Source organism: Anomalospiza imberbis, chromosome 18 (assembly GCF_031753505.1).
Source record: "Anomalospiza imberbis isolate Cuckoo-Finch-1a 21T00152 chromosome 18, ASM3175350v1, whole genome shotgun sequence".
NCBI classification, from domain to species: Eukaryota; Metazoa; Chordata; class Aves; order Passeriformes; family Viduidae; genus Anomalospiza; species Anomalospiza imberbis.
Window position 1 is genome coordinate 12,062,145 of NC_089698.1, and position 21,529 is coordinate 12,083,673.

At 50.9% G+C, this 21,529-nt stretch overlaps 2 protein-coding genes across 4 annotated transcripts; one reads left to right on the forward strand and one right to left on the reverse strand.

Moving 5' to 3' along the window:
* Nucleotides 1–2,700: 2,700 nt before the first annotated feature.
* On the forward strand, nt 2,701–7,523 carry LOC137484918 (derlin-2-like). 3 transcript variants are annotated; one of them, XM_068209130.1, is made up of 7 exons: nt 2,701–2,855; nt 2,956–3,021; nt 3,665–3,738; nt 4,201–4,294; nt 5,643–5,838; nt 6,284–6,374; nt 6,905–7,523. In XM_068209130.1, the coding sequence occupies exons 1-7, from the start codon at nt 2,763–2,765 to the stop codon at nt 7,017–7,019; spliced, it is 729 nt and encodes a 242-aa protein (XP_068065231.1). In that variant the 5' UTR covers nt 2,701–2,762; the 3' UTR covers nt 7,020–7,523. The 3 variants fall into 3 exon arrangements, with proteins under 3 accessions (XP_068065231.1, XP_068065232.1, XP_068065233.1); XM_068209131.1 differs by having other exon boundaries at nt 2,741–2,855; nt 2,959–3,021; XM_068209132.1 differs by lacking the exon at nt 2,956–3,021 and having other exon boundaries at nt 2,748–2,855.
* Nucleotides 7,524–9,919: 2,396 nt separating this feature from the next.
* SMARCB1 (SWI/SNF related, matrix associated, actin dependent regulator of chromatin, subfamily b, member 1) lies at nt 9,920–21,365 on the reverse strand. The gene is made up of 10 exons (XM_068209129.1): nt 21,188–21,365; nt 19,494–19,605; nt 18,815–18,844; nt 18,204–18,333; nt 17,475–17,612; nt 16,673–16,800; nt 15,994–16,160; nt 15,368–15,558; nt 11,219–11,350; nt 9,920–10,292 (listed from the first exon to the last, which is right to left on the reverse strand). Exons 1-10 carry the CDS (start codon nt 21,278–21,280, stop codon nt 10,253–10,255), a joined length of 1,161 nt encoding a protein of 386 aa, XP_068065230.1. The 5' UTR covers nt 21,281–21,365; the 3' UTR covers nt 9,920–10,252.
* Between the last annotated feature and the right edge of the window lie 164 nt (nt 21,366–21,529).

Consider the following 21,529-nt stretch of genomic DNA (forward strand, 5'->3'; position numbering starts at 1 on the left):
CTCTTACATTCTTGCAGCTGAGACAAAGAGTTCGGCTTTGGGTTTTTTCCAGGCTTTTAGTTCGATTTCATGGTTTTATAAAAGGCATCACTGTGAAGGTGTGTGTGTGTGAACCCAAATATGTGCCTGCACTGATGGGAACTTGTGGAAGGCCGTAATTCCAAAAACCCAAAAAATGTGACACAGATTCTAGTAAAGACTAAAGCTGCCCTGGGTGTACTGTAGTGCATGAAGTCAGCTTGGCCGAGCTCCGAAGGGACTGAGATCATGGGCAGAAAGCAGCCTGGGAACTCAGGGTGACACTGAGATTTGTTTGGCCTCTCCCAGTAGGAGCTGGTGAGCTTCCTGGTACATTTCATCACTTCTCCCTCTTCCCCCATAAACCCTAGAAAAGAGGCCTTAAGTAGAAACCTAGACAAGTGGAGTTCTTCAGTTTTGGCTAGAAAAGAAGGGAAGAGAAAAAAACTGTGAAACTAATTATTACCTTTTTTTTTTTTTTTTTTTAAGATTTTATGCAATGTTCAATTTGCACATAGTCTTTCACAGAGAGTGAGTGGGATTTATTATTTGGATTCCCATCTCTGTGAAGCTCTTTGCAGCAGAAAGGCCCCCAATATTCATCTCCCAGCCTTGGCTCAGATAAGGAAGGGGCAGGAATCATGGTGTTTGAATTCAGCTTCTGTCTGGTGTCCAGAAGCACCAAGGAATAGGAAACCTCTAATTCCCCACTCAAAGGAATAGGATACTTATTCATTTATTTCTTTTATTATTCATTTATTGCCTCTCAGTTCTTCAACTCAGTTGCCCATTCTGCTGGGTCAGGAGCTGGCATGCTGGAGGGCTGAGCTGCAGCATTTGGGCTGAAACAGCCACATGAATAAGGGCAGCTCTTTGCAGAGCTCCTGGCCCGATGAATTTCCCTGCAAGCTCAGCTCTTCTCAACTGCCAGAGATCTCACACCAACCCCAGCTCCCACCAAAAGCCTGTGCCCACACAGCCAAGCCTATTGACATTGGGGTCAGTGCGTGAGTGCTGCAGTTTGGGGTCCAAGTTCCTCACTCAGCTCCATTCCCAGCATCCCTAACGCAGCTCCTCCTTCTCCCCCAGCCTCATCACAGGTGCTCTCAGCATCACAGTGCCCAGGGCACTGGAGCCCATTCTCTGGTCTGACAGACCCCACTGGTCTCTTGTCTTTTCCCCTCTCTCCCCCATTATATTGCTTTAACCTCATGTCCCGTCATCTTCCATCTGGGTTTTGTATTTCATCAAAGGGCATTTAGGATGGAGGTGGTGGAGGACACAAAGACTCCCTTCCCCCTCGGTAATTTCATTTCCCATTAACTGAAGGTTTAAAGGGAAATCTCAGGGCTCATTAAGGCTCTGATGACAGCCTAACCCTCTCCAGCACAAACCCAACACCAGGCCCATTCCTCATCTGAATCCAGGGGGGCTGTAACATTAGACCCGCCTGCTGCGCGGGGCACACAGGTCTGGGAAGCACAATCAGCGGGAGAGGGGAGGATGCCGGGCTTCTGGAGATGTTATCAGCTCCGGTTCTCAGGAGCGCTGGCTGTGTGGGACACACGGGCAGAGACAGGCTCCGCTCCCTCCCGAGCAGGGAGGGCTCCTGAGCCGAGCACGGGCTCCGCTCCTCCCGAGGGCCCGGCACGGGCTCCGCTCCTCCCGAGGGCCCGGCACGGGCTCCGCTCCTCCCGAGGGGCCGAGCACGGGCTCCGCTCCCTCCCGAGGGCCCAGCACAGGGCTCCGCTCCTCCCGAGGGGCCGAGCACGGGCTCCGCTCCTCCCGAGGGCCCAGCACAGTGCTCCGCTCCTCCCGAGAGCCCGGCACAGGGCTGCTGCCGTTCCCCGGGTCCCCGCAGCACCCGGTGGGACCACACATCTTGTGGTTTCTTCCAGCGGCCTTATGCGACCTTGACAGCCCGGTGCGATCTCGTACAGCTTGGGGAAGTGTCTCACGGCTCCATGCGGGAGGCCGGAGAGGTTCCAGCTGGAATTACTGGAAACCCCAAGCCCTTCGTGCCTCAGCGAATACAAGACCCTTCTGTGATCAATGAAGCAAGCGGCAACACACCCGGGCTGGGACAGCGGCACCGCCGCCCTTCTCCCAGCGCGGCTCCCCGCAGCGGGCTCCTATCCCTCCGAGCCAGCGGGGCAGCACCGCGCCGAGAGCCCCCGGCTCTCGGGGACACTGCGGGGCCGCAGCTGAACGCACCGCGGCTCCCTCGGCCGCGGCAGGAACCGGGCGGACGCTTCCCCGGCCGAGCAGGTCAGTGCCACTGTCCCAGGACCCGGGGCACAGCCCCGTGCCTGGCGTACCGCCTAAGCCCAGGTGCTCTGCCGTGCCCCGCCCGGCCCCGCTGTGCCCCGGCCCGGCCCCTCCCGGCCCCGCCCGGCCCCGCTGTGCCCCGCCGTGCCCCGCCCCGCCGTGCCCCGCCCGGCCCCGCCCGGCCCGGCCCCGCCGTGTCCCTCCCGGCCCCGCCGTGCCCCTCCCGTGCCCCTCCCGTGCCCCTCCCGTGCCCCGCCCGGCCCGGCTCTGCCGCTGCCGCTGCCGCCGCCGCGGGGCGGGGCCGCTCCGGGTTGGCGGCGGCCGCGGGCCGGGGCCATGAGGCGCGCTCCCATTGGCCGGCGCGCGCCGCCTGTCGCGCGGGGATTGGCCGGGCGCTCCCCGCGGGGGCGGGGCGTGCGGCGGCGCGGGGGGGGGGCGTTAAAGGCGCCGCGTCGGGCGGGCGGAGCGGCGCGGCCATGGCGTACCAGGGCTTCGCGCAGGAGTACCTGGGCATGCCGGCCGTGACCCGCGCCTACACCACCGCCTGCGTGCTCACCACCGCCGCCGTGGTGAGCGGGGGCCGCGCCGGGGGGCGGGGGGCCGCGGGGCGGGAGCCGGGGCTGGCCGAGGGCAGCGCGTGATGGCAGCTGCTCTGCCTGTCTCCCACAGCAGCTGGAGTTCATCACCCCCTTCCAGCTGTACTTCAACCCCGACCTCATCTTCAGGAAGTTCCAGGTGAGGCCTCGCCCGGGCCTGGGGCCCGCTGCGCCCCTTCCAGCGAGGGGTGTCTGTGAGCGCGGTGTCCCTGGGTGTCCCGCTCCGCAGGGTGGCCGGGCAGTGCTGTGTCATCCCGAGGGGCTCCTGTCCCCCCGCTCCAGCCTTCTCGGAGTGCTGCCAGCCGGGTCAGCCACACAGCATCCCTTGTCACGGGCACCTGCGTGGGGAGAGCTCCTTCCAGCCTTTCCCTGCCACACACCACCTTGGCTTTTCCTTGACTCAAAAGCCATCTCTTCCTCCTGTTACACCATGTGTGGCCGCTGCTGTTGGGCTGGTTGGAGAGGGCTTTATTGTAGAGAGGCGTGAAAAATAATTGATTTGGCTCTGGGTGCCGAATTGTGGCTGTCTGACCTCTCTAGAAAAGTAGAGAAATCTTCTTTTCCAAACCTGGAAAGGTGAGACACTCTAATGTACCAGGGTATCATGTAAGGAGGTCCCACTAGAGGGTGGAGCAGCTGCCTGGTGTCCTGGGGTAGTTCTGAAGGGACAGGTGCATGACTGAGCATTCATCCCCTGTGGACACTGTGATGGGCTGCTCTACATGTGATGAGGAGAGACCTCTGTCCACCTCCTTTTCTCTCTCCTCTCTCTTCTCTTTCAGATATGGAGGCTGATCACCAACTTCCTCTTTTTTGGGCCCCTGGGATTCAGTTTCTTTTTCAACATGATATTTCTGTATCCTTTGGTCTCAGTGAAGTTCTCTGCTCCCATTTTGGCTTAGATGCAACTCTCCCCATCCACCTTCCTCCCCAGCATGGCTTGCCTTGGCAGCACTCTGGGGCTGTGGGTTCTTCCCTTGGCTCTTTTGAATTGAAGCCGTGGCCCTCCTGCCCCTCCATCTGTGCTTGCTGCAGGGCAGACCCTGCCTAAAGGGAAGCTGGCAGTGCTGCTGCTGTGGCTCTTGCTGGAGAGCAGTGCCCATTGCTGGGGTGAGCTCTGGCTGAAGCACAGCAGGTGCCTCTCTCTGTCCAGGGGGTCAGTGGTGTGAGGTGCAGTTTGCACTGGTCTGCTCTGGGCTCAGCTTCCTGGGATGCAAGAGCTTGCGGCAGCTTGTTCCTGGGCAGTGCTGCTGTGGGCACAGGGTGGCCAGCTGTTAATTTCCTATACTGCAACCCCTCCCTTCTCTCCTGCTCTCAGGTACAGGTACTGCCGCATGCTAGAAGAAGGCTCCTTCCGTGGAAGGACGGCTGACTTTGTCTTCATGTTCCTCTTTGGAGGCTTTCTCATGACAGTATCCTTTTGAGCTGGTTGAGGCTCGTTGGTGTCTCTGAGATGCTGTGGATAGTGTAGGGCTTGTCTGCTACCTCTGTGTCCCGGCTGTGCTGTGGAGCAGGTACCTGCCTGCTGAGCAGCACAGCTGCTTCATCAACCTGCTTGGTGCCTCAGGGCAGAGAGCCTTGTGCCCTGAGACCTGGCAGAGCTCTGCTGAGCGTGTGGTGCAGCGGCAGCTTCTGCCTGGGTGGCACAGCTTGTTCTCCTCGTCCTTCCCACCCTTGGCTCGGCCAGTGCCTCATCCAGTGTGCTTAGAGGGAAGAAAAGCTGCCTGTGGCTGTGCTGCTGTCTGCAGAAGTGCTGAAGCCCCTGGCAAGGGGCTGGGCTGCCTCATCCCTGAAGAGGACACGTGGCAGAGTGCTCGGGAGGCTCAGCCCGAAAGGAGGCCACGTGTTCTGCTGCAAGAGCCTCCCCAGCTGTGCCAGGGCCACTGACTGAGCTCTGGTGAGTGCAGCATGGCTGCGATTGCGTGAGGCTGGCTCAGGACAGAGGCAGGAACCTGGAGCCATGAGGACAAGGAGTGGGTTCCCACATCCTCAGCATGTGTGAGCCCAGAGCTTGCAGCCTGTCAGTAGCTGGAGGTACCATCACAAAGCTTAAGTTCTTTTCACAACACAGTAATCTGATGGTGAAATGTATTTCCCTCCCAAGGATAAACCTTCTCTAAATATCTTCTGCTGTCCTCTGCAGATGGCTCAGAGCACTGCTGTCCCCATGGAGCTCTGCATGAAGCTGTGTGAGCCATTAGAATCCAGGTGGCTGCAGCAGCCACGTGCTTGACCAGACGTGGATTTGGAGTCCAACTACAACAAGGGCAGGGGAAATTTTTGCCTCTCTCTATCTCCTTGTGTTCTGAAGAAGAGGACTGTGAATTCCAAGAGCGATCTCACTGCTGAACTTCTTCTGTAGAAGGCATATACTGGATGCGAGCTAGTTGTTAAAATATGCCACTGCCCCAAGTGCTGTAAGACTGTGAAAGCCCTTCTTTGAAGGTCATTTTGATGTTCATTTTGCAAAGGTGACTATAGAGCTCTCTGGTCTCTGGTGGTTGTTGACATCAGCTTAAGGAGTGAACAACCTGCATGTGCACTCCAGAGTGTCTTGTTCTCAGGTGGCATGAAGGGAGATGTGTGTGGGGACAGTGGTGGTCAGTATATCTCAGCCAGGAAAGGCTTGGTGACATGGGCAGTGTCTGGGAACACTGTGATCAGCTGTCTCTAGCTTGGGTTTCCTGTCCCAAGGCACGCTGTGCTGCATGGAGGTGTGCACAGGGTGGGTAGGTTTTTCCTTGACTCGGTAGTTCCCAGCTGTTTGGACTCTTTGCCAGCCTGTTTTTCCTGGGCCAGGCTTTCACCATCATGCTGGTGTACGTGTGGAGTCGCAGGAACCCTTACATCCGCATGAACTTTTTTGGGCTTCTTAACTTCCAAGCCCCCTTCCTGCCCTGGGTCCTGATGGGATTCTCTCTGCTCCTAGGCAACTCCATCATCATCGATCTGCTGGGTAAGCCAAAACTGGTGGCAACAAGGACACCTTGCAGCCACAGCGCTCAGTCCTCATGGGTGCTACTGGGACACTGGCACCTTCTTTTGGTTCCAGCTGACCTAAGATGTTGAGTTTCCTGAGTGAGCTGCCTGGTTTCTGGGTGGCTGGGCTCGGGCCTGGGCTTTTGCTTGTGGCCTGCTTTTTGGTGTGTCTGTCCTGGGGTAGGAGCTGGGTATGGTGAGCTCTGACACTCTGCTGTGTCCGGTCTCCTGGGTGTGCAATGCTGCCCTCAGGCTAATGGGCTCCCTGCATGCTGATCACAGCAACCTGCAGCATCCCTGGCTCTGGAGGGAGCTGGATGTGGGCACACAGCTGGGGGGTTCTTAGAGCTTTGCCCAGCAGCTCTGGTTCAGCTGGCAAAGGAGTCGCAGCTGTGCCTAACCTTGGTGGCATCTCTCCCCAGGGATTGCAGTGGGTCATATCTATTATTTCCTGGAAGATGTTTTCCCCAATCAGCCTGGAGGAAAGAAGTTGCTGTTAACCCCTAGCTTTCTGTAAGTAAAGTTGATTCTTTCTGGGCTTTGCTGTGGGCTTTCCCAGCCTGATCACTTCCATAGCAAACTGTGACCATGAGAGGCCACTGCCTGCTGACAGCACCTCAGCTCCACAGGTCATGGATTGCTGCATTATTTGCACGTTATATACACCTGTACAGGGCCCATACAGCAGCTGCTGCTGCCTTCAGCTTTGCTAGTAGAACTAGAGTGTGCTTACTGCGTGTGGAAATGCTAGATGGAGGCAGGATTTCTTCTGATGTTTTTTCATAGTTTAAGAAAGCAGAATATGTTCTGCTTTGTGCACTGACAATCAAATCTGACCTGGTGATCAAGGAAGGAGGTACTGTCATCACTGTGTGTTGAGCTAAGCAAAAGAATAGCTGGTGATGGTGCAGTGGGCCAGTGGCTGTGGCTGACAGCCGAGCCCCACAGAGGGCCAGGGTGTTCCTAGGAGGGCTGGGGTTTTGTCATCCTCAGCTCAGTTTCCTAACCTGCCTGCCTGCTGGGATGGGCATGTCCCTTGCCAGGAAGATGGTTTTTGACACACCTGAAGAGGATCCCAATTACAACCCTCTCCCTGAGGATCGTCCTGAACACCAGCCTAGAGACCAAGACCAGAACGAGCAGCAGCGTCCACAGTAACATGGGGAACTTCTTCATGTGGCCAGATTCCTCCCTTCTGGCTGGACTTTGGCTATGGCCCAGAGATCCTACTGGAATAACACCAGTTGCCATTCCGATGTGTGGTGTGTCGCTGTTTGTGTGGGTGACCCATCTTCCCCTTGTACAAAGTGGATCCACAGAGCTTTGCACACAAGGACTCCTGAATGCTTACAGAGGTGTTCTAGGGACAGGGCTGAAGCTGTGATGGCTCCTCAGTTCCCTGGTGTGGAATAAGTATCAAATGGGGTGTTAAACCAGTTCCTCCTTCTGCTGTCAATGACTTGCTGTGTGCCAGGTCACTCTTGCCCTCTGTACAAAGATGCACCTGGCCCTCACTCTTGTGAGACCTCTTTGTGGGCTTTCAAGGAAGTAGTTCTGTACCATGGTAGAATGCAGCTCAGCCTCTTTCTTTCCTTTATGTCCCCCACTCCTTTTCTGGTGGTTGTTTCCAAAGAGTCTTTACATTAAAGTCTTTATTTTTCAGTTGTGTGTCCATTTCTGCCAGGGGCAGAGGCAGCAGTTCATCAGGAATTTGCTCAAAATTGACAGGTTTGGGATTTTCTTTTCTGGTGGGCAAGGCAAAGTTCAGGCTAGCTGGAAGATGTCCTTTCCCTCTTCTCTCAGCAGGGCTGCAGAGCATGAGGAGGAGTGTGGGGGATGCCTAATTGGATAAAGGGGTGCCTGGGAAAGGACAAAGGGACTGAGCTGGACACAACCCAGGCAGTGGCTGGAAGCAGCACTTGACACTGGCAATAAAGACTGTCTGCACCTGCAGTGTAATTCCACTCTTGTTGAATTTTTTAGTTCTGAAACTTAAATATCTGAGTTTCGGGGGAAAATGAAACAGGCTCGTCCCTACCCTGACACCTGTACGAAACGGATCTGCCCATTCTTGCTAACACAGTACCCACTGTGCTTGTACCTGACCTCAAAGCAGTCCGCACACATTGTATCTTACAGCAGCTCACTCCTAACACTCCTGGTTGCTCAGACCTGCAAACCACCCCAACACTATGAAATGGGACTAAGCAGCATCTGATTGAGCACACACACCAACTCCCCCTCCCCTGTGGTCTTCCAATCACTTTATCAAAAATCAGACCTGATTTGAACACATTCTTGCTGCACTTATGCTTCCCTCTGCAAAGAGGCCTGTAGTGGTGGTAATTTGTTCTAGAAGATGCAGTGGTACTAAGGGCTAATGATAACAGAGCTGGGGTTGCAGTCCCTAGAAGGAGTTTGTCTTTGAAGTCTCCAGCTGTTCTGCTGTAAATTGCCTGGGATGGGTCTTTGAAATGTAAAAGTTGGGCTATGCTTTTAGGTGGGGTACCAGATTAACCCAAGGAATTGTAACTGTACAGCAAGAAAGCTGCTCCTGGCTCTTCCCCAGTAGTCCTAATGCTACATAAAGAAAGCTGGCTGAAGTTCCCATCTTTCTGAACTTGGTCCCTTGACTGTTCTGCTTTGTCCCTGGCTGCTCTGAGGGACAAATTTGTACAGCCTCTCTGGCCTTGAGAAGCAGAGAGGTGCTGCAGTTCTTGTGTGCCTGCACCTCATTGTGAATTTGAGGATTAGTAATCACAAACTTCACAGCAATTTAAAAAACTGCACCACAGATGCTAATTTAAGGCTACAGCAGTTTCACATGTATTTTAATTAACTCCCTGAAGAGGCTGCTGGCAGAAGTCCCCAGTCATATAACAAGGAAGGCTGAAGTGTTCTCAAGAAGGCTTGGATTTTTAGATCCATGAGCCAAAACATGTTTTACATGGGAGGCTAAGATGCAGCAGCAATCCCAGGGTTTGTTTTACTTGCTCAAATAACCTTTTAACCTCTCTAATACAAAGTAATGCATGGAGTACCACTCTGGCACAGGAGCTAGGATAAGACTGAATAATATTATTACTAAATTGCAAGTTTTCATTTTCTGCAGACTAACATCTGGAAAAAGTTCCCTCCCACCCAAGAATCAAAACTGTCTCTGTTATTACTCAAGTCTAAACATGATAAATTAAGGCCAGAAAGTGTTTTTTGACTATGCTAGCAGGGATCAGCAAGGATCATAAAACCTATGGCTTTATCATAAAGGCCTGAACAGAACTGTCAGGCTGCCAGCAAAATCTGCCTTGCTTGCAACACTCATCAGTTCTGGCAGTGAATGGTAGGAACTCTATCAAAGAGGTGGAGTACCTCAACAGCAAGATAGGGTCGAATTAGTTTGTAAGCAAGCTTGGATTTTTCTTTAAATCTCACTTCAATGGATTTTGGTTTTAAACTCCCTAGAGAAAGACAGGCTGCTTTTCAGGTTGCAAAATCCTAACACTGCAGTGCTAAGGGCATTCATGACACCCACTTTGCTTTGAGTGCTCTGTGCACTGCAGCTGGCAGCTGCATTGTGTGCTGACAGTGACCACAGCAAAGGCACTGGCTGCAGTCTCAGTGACTGGAGGCTTTACCTGCTCTACCAGTGACTGTGCTGTTTTCCAGGTGCAGTCTTCACAGAAAACAGGGTTGACCACACACCAGGCTGACATCTGACAGAAATGACTCTTAAGTCTGTGATTCCAGTTAAACTGTTCTACCGTGTTGAGTAAACCAGCTGAACATCTCCCCAAGGTCATTGCAAACTGTGCCAAGTCTAGTAATAGGCCAATCCTTAGAGTGTTTGCTGCTTCTAGTTCTAAATCTTTCTCACTTTCCCCTGCACCAAAAAGTTTTGGGCTGTTGTACCTGTTGAAGTACAGCATCCAGGAAAACTGAATGCACATGAGTGTTCAGCACTATACCCAAAAGCATTCATATTAGGCCCTGTTCCAGTTACCAGAATAGCACAAAACATGATGAGATTCACTGTTCATGTAAACTTACTGAACTCAGCCTACGTTGTATGCATTCCTTTTATTTAAAAAGTTGTCCTAGGAGTGCACGTTGCACCTATAGAAAAGAATCTTTACACTGTCCACACACAGGTATATAAGGGCTCCAACACCTGCCACAGGTCTCAGCTAGGTCACGCTGCTCACCCAGCGCTCCTGGGACGTGGCAGTGGGGTGGAGGGGGTGGGGGCAGAAGTCAGCAGTACTGGGAACTCATGGCAAGTGGAATGTGTGTCCCCTTCAGAGACAGAAAGACCCCTGCCAATTCTAGATCCATCTGGGGAGAGGAATAGGGATAAAGTCTGTAGGAAGAGCACCAGTGTCACAACAGGAAGGTTACCAGGCTGGAGCAGTATTGGCCAAACGTCTCATGCGCCTAAGGGAGAGAGAGAGAGCTACAGTAAGTGCATGTTACACACATGGGAGGTCTGACCAAAACCAATGCTTCTGGGGAGGCTGCCACAGCTTTGTCAACTTTGTAGACAGGTTTATTCCTAGCCAGAACTCCTCAGTCACCTGAGAGTGCCCCTGTTGGTAAGGCAAAGACACTGTTTTCACTAACAGCTGTTAGGGCACTTTTTGTCATTAACTTGGATTGAACAGACTGTTACTGTAAACTCTTCAGTCAGCCATCGCTGATATACAAAATGACTGTGCTACTGTTAATCAGCAGTTTAAAAAACATCCTGGGAAAGAGCTGACACAGTATATTTACTGTTTCCACAATGTATCTTTTGGAGAGATACTAGCTATTCCTTCATATCTGCCAGGAAGAATTTCATCAAGTAGGTGCAAGCTCTCTCAATTGCTTGTCAAACATCACTTAGCAGGTCTCTGGCAGGCAGAGCTTCTCCTGGAACCACACAGTGCTCCCCGTGCTGGTAAACAGGTTGGCATCACTCAGGCTAGAGCTGGGAGCTTGCCCATTGCTACATCAAATTGAACTTTACACTACATAAAAGGAAGCTTTGTGGCAGGATTCTAGGGAGCATGACAGTGCATGAAACTCCAATATGTTTGATTCATGCCTTCCTATACAAACAACTCCCCTGGACAAGCAAAGAGCCTAAGGAAAATAAAAAATGGGTTAAAAAAAAAGGAAGCTTCCTGCAAGCAGGAGATGGTAGAGCAGACATTTCAATGTTTGTGGAGGAAGGTGATGACAGCTGAATACCCTGAAGCTAAAGCTTCTGTTGTGAGCAAGGCTGGCATCCTGACAGTTAGCTCTCAGTAGGGAAAGACAGACATCAAAGCTTCTGTCAAGGGACAGGCCAAGAGAACTGTCCAAAGTAGTGGCAGTACCTTGTGTTTCTGTCCTGGTCTCTGATCTTCTTCTCCATCTCAGCGTCTGTGAGGGTTTCCAGGAGAGGGCACCACTGGTCAGCGTCCCCCGTGTTGCGAATTGCGATCTCCACGGTGGGCAAAGGGTTCTCGCTGCAGGGCAGGGCACAGGGCAACAAAGCAACATCCATCAGCGGGCCCAGAGCACTCCTCTGGGTCACCAGCCCAGGGACAAGCACAGGGACAACAGAGCATCATTTACAGTGTCTCAGGCTTCAGCATTCCTTCTTCGCTCTACTTAGTGCAGTGTGAGTCCCTGAAGTTCACCACAGGCTCCTGGTTACACCCTTGTGGAACCTGAAGTTTCTGAGAAAGCAGCTACACCCATCTCCAGCCAGCACTGAGGAGGGATTTGTGCTGGACCTGCAATTCTTTCCCATGCAGGCTGTCACATCCCTGGCTGGCAGGGTTCAACCCCAAAAGGCACAGCTCCTCCCAGTCCATCAATCCTGGGAGCGCTTCTCCCAGCGCAGCCCAGGAGCTGGGACTGTTCCCAGGCTCCCTGTCCAGCCTGGCTGTTCCCTTCCAGTCCTGTTCCAGAACTGTTCCCAGGCTCCCTGTCCAGCCTGGCTGTTCCCTTCCAGTCCTGCTCCAGGACCGTTCCCAGGCTCCCTGTCCAGCCTGGTTGTTCCCTTCCAGTCCTGTTCCAGGACTGTTCCCAGGCTCCCTGTCCAGCCTGGCTGTTCCCTTCCAGTCCTGTTCCAGGACTGTTCCCAGGCTCCCTGTCCAGCCTGGCTGTTCTGCAGCTCTCACTCCCTAGCTGTAGTTTGCCTAGCACAGCCCTGACAGCTCTCCCCTGGCAAAAATCTTTCTTGGGAGCCTGACACTGGAAAGAGCAGACTTTTAGGATCTGCTGTGGCTAACAAGAAATTAAACACCAGGCTGTGCCCCAAGTCACAAGATCTGTTCCTCAGAGATTCCTCTGCCCTGACCAGCTGTATTATCACATGCACAAAATATTTACTGCTTCACTAGCTGCTTTTCAGTAAAAGTCAACAGGAATTGACCAAGAGTAGCTTCCCAAATATTGACAGTGGAGCCGGAAGCCCAGCATAAATATAGAGGAGCCTCGGAATGTAAATGTTTGCTTTGAATTCTCAAAAGTGGCTCAGCCTGAGCTGCAGAAGTGTGTGTGCGAGAGGAGCCCTGGGACAGGTGTGCACACACATCTGGCCCCCTCCCCAGGGACGTGCACCCCTACACAGGACTTCAGCACTCACAGGCAGCCCTCTCATTCCCTCAGGAAAGAACTCAAATGCTAATCATCATGGGAACACACAACATCTGCATCAAAGCTAAGAAGTTAAAATAACAAGTCTTCAAAGTAATGCTACCATGAAAAATTAATCCAGAGCCTTTGCTATCTGATCCAGGGAGGAAGTTTTAATAAAATCTACTTCTAGTACTGCTGACATCCACTAAACAACACTCATCCCAGGAATTTCATCTTAGTCCCAGAATGCCACACATTCCAGGCAAAATTAGATATTAACTGGGGTTTTGTTAGTGATAGCATGATCTCTACCTCACTATGTTTAACACTGAGCATTCACTGAATTAAATAGGGGATGGAAAGCTGGACTCATGCATAACCTAACTGCAAAGCAACTCAGATACCACATTTCTATAGCAAAGAATCAGAGAGAAACTGAAAAATCCTTTCTCATCTCCCAGCCTCTACAGTAAGACAGCTCCTCCTCCACTGCTTTTTCCTGATGAGGAGGAAAGTGCTGCTGCCAGAATGGCTGAAAGGCACTGTCAGCTGCAGGGATCCCAGAAGAGCAAGGCACTGCCTCTGCTCAGGCTCCTGGCTTCTGGCAGTAGAGTCAGGGGTGCACCAACAAAGCAGGGAGACGTCATCTTCTGGAAAGGTGACTCCTCAGGCACGTGGGTTTGGTGTGTGGCAGAACCTGTGCCATCACTCAGGTCTCAAAGGCAAAACTGGCTGGGAGGTGCTGTGTGCTGCCACCAGGACACTCGGCACACAGGAGGGAACATCACAGCCCACAGCCCCTGAAAATCCCACAGGCAGCAGTTAGCTGTCTGCCTCCAGTCCTGCCCTGCCACTGGACTTCAGGCTCTCCTTGTTTTGCACAGAGCAGCCCAGCTGAAAAAAGTGCCCTGGCTTTCATCAACTAAAAGACAGTTTCACCTCTCCCTCAGATGATTAAGAGGCTCATGACTTCTCAAACCCTCAGTCCCTTGAGATATTAAAGTTCTTTTGATACATCTAAAGCAGACCCTTTCCTTACATCAATGGAATGATGTTGGAGCAATCACCACTCCTGTGGTTTGGAAATTCAGGAACTAACCAACCACAGAACCCAAATATTATTAATCACTGTAAGGTTTCAAATGTACTCCTTTGCTAGAAGAAAAAAGGGAAGAGGAGGATATGTTTGTACTATGACAAAAAAAAAAACGAGGTTTCAATTAGGTGGTTTTTTCTCTCTGAACAGCTCATGTCTATGTACTTTGTTCTGGTGGGGTTCCTTTTTTAGTTTTTTGTTCTCCCTCTTGCAATACTGCCACAGCGCAGAGAAGGCCTGAAATCTGCCTGTTTGAACTACCCCTAAGAGGAAGCACCCTTTGGTACCATGGCCCAACACATGTTTTTGGAGACAATAGTGTAAAGCTGGCATTCACACGAGCCTGGGCAGTACTGACTAAAACTTTAGTTGCTGCAAGTTCCAGCAACTGAGCAGAAGCAAAGGGAGAAATGAACCCCACTCCCAAGAGTCAACACATACACAGATTACTTTCTTGGATATCTGCAGTACGTGGAGAAGCACAGGCAGGAGGGACAGACACTTCACTGCAGGCCACAATGCAGACAGTGCTGCAGCACAACATGTGTCAGGTTCTCATCTACCACCCTGCAAGTTCCCATCACTTCTCAGAAATGCCCACCCCACTGCTTTGTTGTCGTTGTTGTTGGATGTAGTCCCAAGCCAAAACTGCCAGTAGCAGTCCAAGGTTATGGAGGGAAAGGTAGAAGCCACCTCCCGCCTTCCAAGGGACATCAGCAGGATGTACACACACTCTAACTATTTAATTCAGAGTTTAATTCACATGTGCTAAAGGGTCCCTTTCCATTTTCTAATATGAATCACTCTAGGGATCATTTTAGAATCAGGCAGATGCTGTGAAAGACTGGCAAGATAAGAACTATACCCAGAGGAAGCAGAGTGAGACCAGTGCAAGAGCAACTAGGCCAGAGCAGATCAGGTTCTATTTCTCACAGAAAGCTGACCAGACAGGAACCCTTTGGATGGAGCAGGAAGAAGGAGCAGAGCTCATGGCAGCAGCCAGCTTCCCCACAGTCTCCAGCTCCTCTTTGCTTACTCCCACTCCAACTAGTCACTGTCCTCTGCCTGAGGTGGGACAGGGCTGGGCACGTTTCCCTGGGCTGCTTCCTTGACTCGACCCCTACAAAACTGGTGTCAACAGTGCCATTCCCTCCTCCTGCAAACACAGCATTTGCTGAACTCTTAAACTTCCCTGCCTGTCACCATGACCGAGGTCACAAAACCTTTGAGTGTACATTAAAGGACTGTTACAGCTGCAGACTCAGCACTGTGCTGTGGATAACATCAGTGCAGGAACTCACCACAGAACGCTGCACAGCACAACTGGAAGCCATTTAGGAGACAAATTACAAGGCTGACTAATGAAACCTGACAATGCTGAATTCCAGCTGTGAGAAGGGCCTATGATCAACCCACCTCTAACATCAGTCTGGGTAGAGAGGCACAGTTTTCATCAGTCCAAAGCTTGAAACAGTGGATAGCCCAAGATAGGCAAAGCTAACAAAACAAAAAAATGTATCTGGGGCTCATCACGACCTTACATTAGAAGAGGAACTATCCCTGTTAATTAATTCTGTCAACAGAAGCTGACATTTCATCAATATTTGGTCCTGAAATGTATTAGATCCATCACGAAAAGATATTTAGGCACAAGCACAAAGAATTTTTAAGGTGGAGAGAATGGGTGCAAGCCGTAAGGACTGATTTCAAACAAAACCTTCCTAATCGGGTCAGCACTGATGCAAATGCCCATGAAGTACAAACGCCCCCAGAGCCAGACAAGGAGATGGCAGTTCAGTACCTGAAGGCATAGGTCTTCTGGTGCCAGCTCAGCTGTCCCCGGATGCTGTAGGCAATAGTCGTGACAAACTCCCCGCCCAGGCCAAGCTCTGAGCACAGCTTCAAGGCAAACTTCTCTGGTGAGTTCTCCTTCTCTGACATGTCCCACTCAAATTGGTCTACGAGGGAGATGTTTCCTACATGGATGTTCAGCTGGAGATATGGGAAGAAACAGGTTATTTGTTTCCACTTTCACAAAGGTTTGTCCAAGGTGATTGAACTGACGAGGCAGAGGCTGAAGAGAACAAAGCAGTAACTCCTAGTTCAATCTGCAGACTTCCTTAACTGAATTCTTCATTTCAGTACCATGAAGACAACTCAGCATTGCTTACCAAGGCTCAGCTCTTCCAAAGGAAGATGGCAATGCTTTAACTGAACTATTTCACCATCTCAGAGGCTGGGCACATGGGCACAATCATCTGTCACCTTGGTTCTGTTCTCAATACATAGGACAAAGGGGAATCTGGTTGGAGGACTGGAATTAAGAGCTCCTTTGCTCTGAGAGAAGCTTTTGTACTCTTAGTCTCCCATAACCTAACTGGAGAAACCCAAATGGTTCAGCTCTCATTCTGCTCATTCCTGTATTACCTTAATAATAACTCGTTGGTCTGACTGATCCTCTAGGATGCTGTCAGTCGGGTACGACTCGATCTGCTGTCGGATGGCAGATGCAATAGCAGGGACAAAGGTCAGAGGATTCAAATCCAGGTCATCACACAGAATCTCCGAGAACATTTCTGGGGTCATCAGTTTTTCTGTTACAGAACAAGAATGAACACTGTAAACTTCCTTAGAAATTAATGTCTGCCACTTACAAAACACACAAAATCCCACAGGGCAAGGTGACAAAGGAAATCCCAAATGCATTACCTTTTGCTTTTAAAAGGGTGTTTTGTGCCAGGTCTGTAAGGGCAGACACACTGATACAGGGACTTACAGCCTTCTTTACCTGCTCCACGGTATCCAGTGTGGCCACAGAAGCCACAGCCATTAACCTCAGCTAACAGAGTACTCTCAGACCACTGAGCTGATGAACTGGCCCAGGAAAATCTGCCAGTTAAACTCTTCAGACTACATGTGTCCAGGAATGACTGCAACCCATGGAAGTGGCAGAGCATTTGCTAAGAGATGCAAGCACTGTAGGCAGAGGCACTGTAGCTCCCCCAGAGTGGGAGACCTTTAAAGCTTTGTTTGTACGGGGCAAGGACATTTGGTGATGGACACAACTTTACCTCTCCAGTCTCAGGAAACTCTCCTTGTTACATACCATTCATGTTCCACGTAAATGCATCTCTGAGTTTTTGCCCATCAATTTCCATATCAAGCCTGATTGGAACCAGAACCTCTGGCTGGGATGCATTCTCATGGATCACTGCTGGGTCGTGGTCGTCAAAGCTAAAGTGGAGAGCAACAGCACAGTATATGCAACGAGCATATGACACATCTGGCATCCACAGAGGGAAGGCAACATCTGTTGGAAGCAATCCCCACACTCCATCTCCCCGATCTGTCTACAGACAGAGTCCTCAATGCAAGCTTACAGGCTGTGGCAACTAATACCAGTTTATCACCTTTTATTACATCTATCATAACACATTCCTGCAAATAAAACAAGGAAGTTTCCTAGGATTAGATTTATCTTGGCTAACTTAAGTTTTATAATGGAAAAAACATTAGTCATGAGCTTCAGCAGCATTTTCCACTAAACAAACTAGATCAAAGTTACTGGTACATGGAAGTGAGAAGCAGCCTGTCCTTCACAAAGAGGGTCTGCAAGCTTCTCAAATGACAACTGCTCAACAAATGAGCAGGAAGTAGAAGGAACTCATCAGGAAAAGAATGAGCCATTTTCCTGACAAAAGAAAAGCCTCCACTCTGAGCCATGGATGGCTACTGTAACATAGAGCCTCAGGACACACAATTTAACTAAGAACCTCCAAGTTAATGACCTGTAGGTTTTTTGTCAGCTGGGGATGAATCACAGCATTACATGAACTCATCAGTACTACCCTGGCAGCATGTCATTTTGCTAACTATTCCCACTTTCCAGAAGCAGGAAGCTGTCTTACCACAGAGGGAATGTTCTCTTCTTATCCCTGCCCATGCGGTTCCTGTTGATGGTTGTTGAGCACGGCACGGCGTCCAGGTGATGAGAGCTGTTGGGCAGGGTCGGCACCCACTGGTTGTTCCTCTTTGCCTTCTGCTCTCTGAAGGAGACTGGATGTTAACCTGCAGGCCCCCAGCACCACTGCTGCTACTTAAGGAAGGGTGTAAGTTTAAACTTTAAGTGTATTACGAGTTCCTGCTATTTTATTCTGGGACCATCAGCATTACTGTTCCACCAGGAACTCGTGTTCCACATCAGCCTCTTGGAAGGCCATTCTCCAGCTCGCAAATATCCACCAGATATGAATCCAGGTGCGCCTTTATAAATACTAGATTCATATTTGGATTTTCTGTCTATACTTTACAAAAGGACTGCTGAGAGATGCAAGGTCTCCAAAAGGCAGTATGTGCAGAGAGCATTCTGTAAAACATCTGTTACAGATGGAATGCAGTAATTGTAAAAGAAGTTGTATTAACAAACACTTAGATTTTTCTTCCTGTTTTATGTGGTCAGTAACCCAATCCTTACACTCTGGAGATCCCCATTTGCCCAGCACTGCAAATACTTAATGCAGACTGGCAAACAAGCCCTGCACAATGGCCTGGGCTTAGGGAACTCCTCGTGCTTCCTGCCCCAGCTGACATCTTCCAAGCAGCTCCGTTCTGAGCTCGGCCTCACCAACACTGCTTACCTGAGGTAGGTAGGAGGTTCTGTGCTGATAGACACTGCCTTGTACTTCTCATCATTTCCATCCAAGATCTCTTCCACTTCAGAGGCCTTTAGCAGCGTCACACTAGTGGCTAATGTTGTGTAGCCATGATCTATTACCAGGAAAGATGGCAACAATTAATTCAGAAAAGGGCTACATATACCGTAGCATTAACAGGCTACATAGTGACAAACCCTCTCTGTCACTGCAGGAGGGACTAACACAGAGATACAAGTGTCCTTTGGGTTTCATCTTCTTGTAGATGATTACAAGGCCAGAAAACAATGCTCAGTGGACTTAAAGGTCGGAGATAGAGATGCAAGGATTGATAGAAAAGCTGTTAAAGACTTGGGGAAGGGGGAGAGACCTCAGGGCAGCTCTTGCTGAATGACAGAGACCATCTGCACTGGAGAGTCCTGCTAAGGTTCTGAGAAAGGAGAGTTAGGCATGGGATTGGGAGGCACAGTTAGGGCGACCACAGACAGAGATCAGAGGAAGAGGATTAGACATTAATATTATTGCAATAGCACCAAAGGTCACAGTGGACATTCTTCCTCTAGCACAGCTAAGAATAACACACAGATGAGACTTACATCTTCGGGGACTGTGAGACCGCTGATTTTCTGTTGGGGAAAAAAGAAAGCAAGAGGTCAGCAGGATACATGGAGGAAAGAGACATAAGCCCAGAGTAAACCATTCTTTTTATTATGCTTTAGTCTACAGAACATACAAGAAGCCATATTGCTAAGAAATTTAACTGCTTGCTATTAGTCCCTCAACAAAAACAATACCAATATTCTCCCTGTAGCAGTCACATCAGTAGCAACACACCACAAATTCTGGCAGGCACAAACATCCAGTACTGCTAGAAGCAAAGTTAAGCAAAGATGCACATCTTCAATAGGGCATCCTTGCAACACTTCTGCCTATTTGATGAGAGAGACAAAGACGCCTCTCTTAGTCTACAAAAAAATCTCTGCTGGAATATGGTATTGATTTGGAGATGTGGCTTTTGCTTTGTGATGAATGTAGCCAACCCTAGGAATTCCATGGTGGATGTTTCCATTTCAGAATGTTTTTGATCAGGTGCTATTTGTTGCCAGGCTGAGCCAGGAGCCACCAGTGCCACCGTTGCAGGGTGCTCCATCACTGGGGCAGTCTGAAGTGATTCACACAGCCCTCAAGGTGCACAAGCTTCTGCATCACCAGGAACAGTTTTTCAAGGCAAAATTTTCCATAAACATTTCTGGGAATGTTTACTCATCTTCTCACCATGTGAAGAGGCCACAATCTTCTTCCTTTCTTCCACCGTGGCCAGGCGCCTCCAGAGAGAGGGGTACCTCTTGTACAGGGAGCCCCGAAACATGCGCAAGTAGTTCCCCACCTGCAAGAAGAGAAGTGGACATGTGGCCTGGGATTCCATTTAGGAGAGTTACAGCAGAGGCTGGAAGAAATTCAGCTCTTTTTAATGATAAGAAGGACCTCTTAAGAGGGTGTTTTTGGTGCGGTTTTGTGCTGTGTTTGGCATCAAATAGCACCGCGATTTTTCTGGCAATACAGAAAAGGATATTTTTATCAGCATTTATTGCACTGGTGCTATCTTACTTCACTAGATCCAAAATACCTCCCATCTACTGATAATAGGCAATTTAATAGGAAAACACTCCTTTCATTTGCATGTATTTTTGAACAACCTACCCCTTCTTTACTTCAGTTTCCATATCAATGTGCAACACTCAGATGGAATAAAACTAAACCAGAAACCCAGCTCTGACACATTATTTTTTACTTTGAACCTCCCCGTCATCTAGACTTGTTTTTGACTACAGCAAATGCCCAGAGACTTGTATTTTGTTTTAAACATTTTGAACATCAAAAATGTGATTGCTGCCAAGAGTCCTCTTTCAGATTCACTTACCATCTGTAAAGCAGTTCTGTTCTTCCTGGCATAAGATCCTCACCTGTGCTGAAAGCTACAGCAGGCCTTGCTGAACAATACAACTATTTCTAGACTCTGAAATCAAATTTTTAGACTGCCAGGACACTGGCAGACTGCCACACAGCAAGGTTTTTATTCCTTGTTTGAGAAGACTCTTTTCTGATCTTTGTTTTTAGCTACATTTTTCACTCTACAGTGCTCATCAAAAGACAGAAATTAATGGTAGATAAAAAAGACAACCCTTTTTCTTCTCCATGTACCTGGTATGGCAGCCTCACAGCTCAGCTGACTGCAGGTACAGTTTGCTTTCAAACTCTACATTTCACATGAGAGAGCGAGAGGTGTTCAGTCACTGCTCAACCAACAGAGCTGGCAATTAAACTTAGCCAATAGTCCCTTTTCTACATCAAGTTGGGGGCTATAAGACTTTTTCCCATTTTCAGCTGTTTCCCTGGTGCTAAAGGGCCAGTGTTTCTTGCTTGAATAAGGCTCTTTGTCAGGGAGGCTCAACACCCTCTCAGCACGGGACAACCCAGTGCCAGCGCAGACACGGGGTGCTGAGACTGCCCGCCGGTGTGTGCTGACCAGAATGTGCACAAGGCAGAAGGAGCTGCACTGGCTGATTTTGGTGCTGCTCCCGAGCCCAGAGGCCCAGCTGTGGGGTTCGCTGCCCCGCAGCATGTGAAATAACGCCAACCCCTCAACAACGGTGTACAGAAATGATTCTCGGTGATCGGGAGCGGGGCCTCAGGCTGCGATCGGGGAGGATCCGTTCCCCACGTACCCGTGCGGGTCCCAGGGGCCGCCCTTATGGGAGCCCTGGTTCCTCCCGTCCCGCAGCACGGCTGAGGCCCTCGGGCAGCGCCCAGCGGGGCAGAGGGGCCCCGCGGGGCCGGCGGGCCGCTGCCCCGCACCGGGGCTCTCCTCCGCCCCTTGCTCGCCCGGAGCGCAGCCTCCCTCACGCATCCCCGGCCCGGCCCCCGCGTCCCCCGGCCCGGCCCGGGCCCGGCTCCCGCCCGGGCCGCACCTCGGAGCCGATCATGTAGAACTCGCCGTCCTCCTCCAGCTGGAACTTGACGGGCTTCTGCCCGAAGGTCTTGCTCAGCGCCATCATCATCATCGCGGCGGCGGGCGGGCGGCGGCGCCCGGAGAGCGGAGCGCGGCCCGGCGGCGGCGGCGGGCGGAGCGCGGCCTAGTGCGGGCCGGCTGCGCGCATGCGGCGGGCGGGGCGAGGGAGGCGCGGCGGGATGTAGAAAAGAGGCGGATTTTATTGTGGCGGGGCGGAACATAAATACACACACACACGGAGCGCCCGGGGCACGGCAGGATGTAGAAAAGAGGCGGATTTTATTGTGGCGGGGCGGAACAT

What these genes read in the sequence shown, in the direction of transcription:
- LOC137484918 (XM_068209130.1), top strand. Translation starts at nt 2,763, where the DNA reads ATGGCGTACCAGGGCTTCGCGCAGGAGTACCTGGGCATGCCGGCCGTG. An exon ending in TGCTCACCACCGCCGCCGTG is followed by an intron (nt 2,856 to 2,955) that starts GTGAGCGGGGGC and finishes TGTCTCCCACAG; the next exon opens with CAGCTGGAGTTCATCACCCC. An exon ending in TCATCTTCAGGAAGTTCCAG is followed by an intron (nt 3,022 to 3,664) that starts GTGAGGCCTCGC and finishes CTTCTCTTTCAG; the next exon opens with ATATGGAGGCTGATCACCAA.
- SMARCB1 (XM_068209129.1), bottom strand. Translation starts at nt 21,280, where the DNA reads ATGATGATGATGGCGCTGAGCAAGACCTTCGGGCAGAAGCCCGTCAAG. An exon ending in ACCAACGAGTTATTATTAAG is followed by an intron (nt 15,559 to 15,993) that starts GTAATACAGGAA and finishes CCATATCTCCAG; the next exon opens with CTGAACATCCATGTAGGAAA. An exon ending in GACCAGGACAGAAACACAAG is followed by an intron (nt 10,293 to 11,218) that starts GTACTGCCACTA and finishes TCTCTCCCTTAG; the next exon opens with GCGCATGAGACGTTTGGCCA.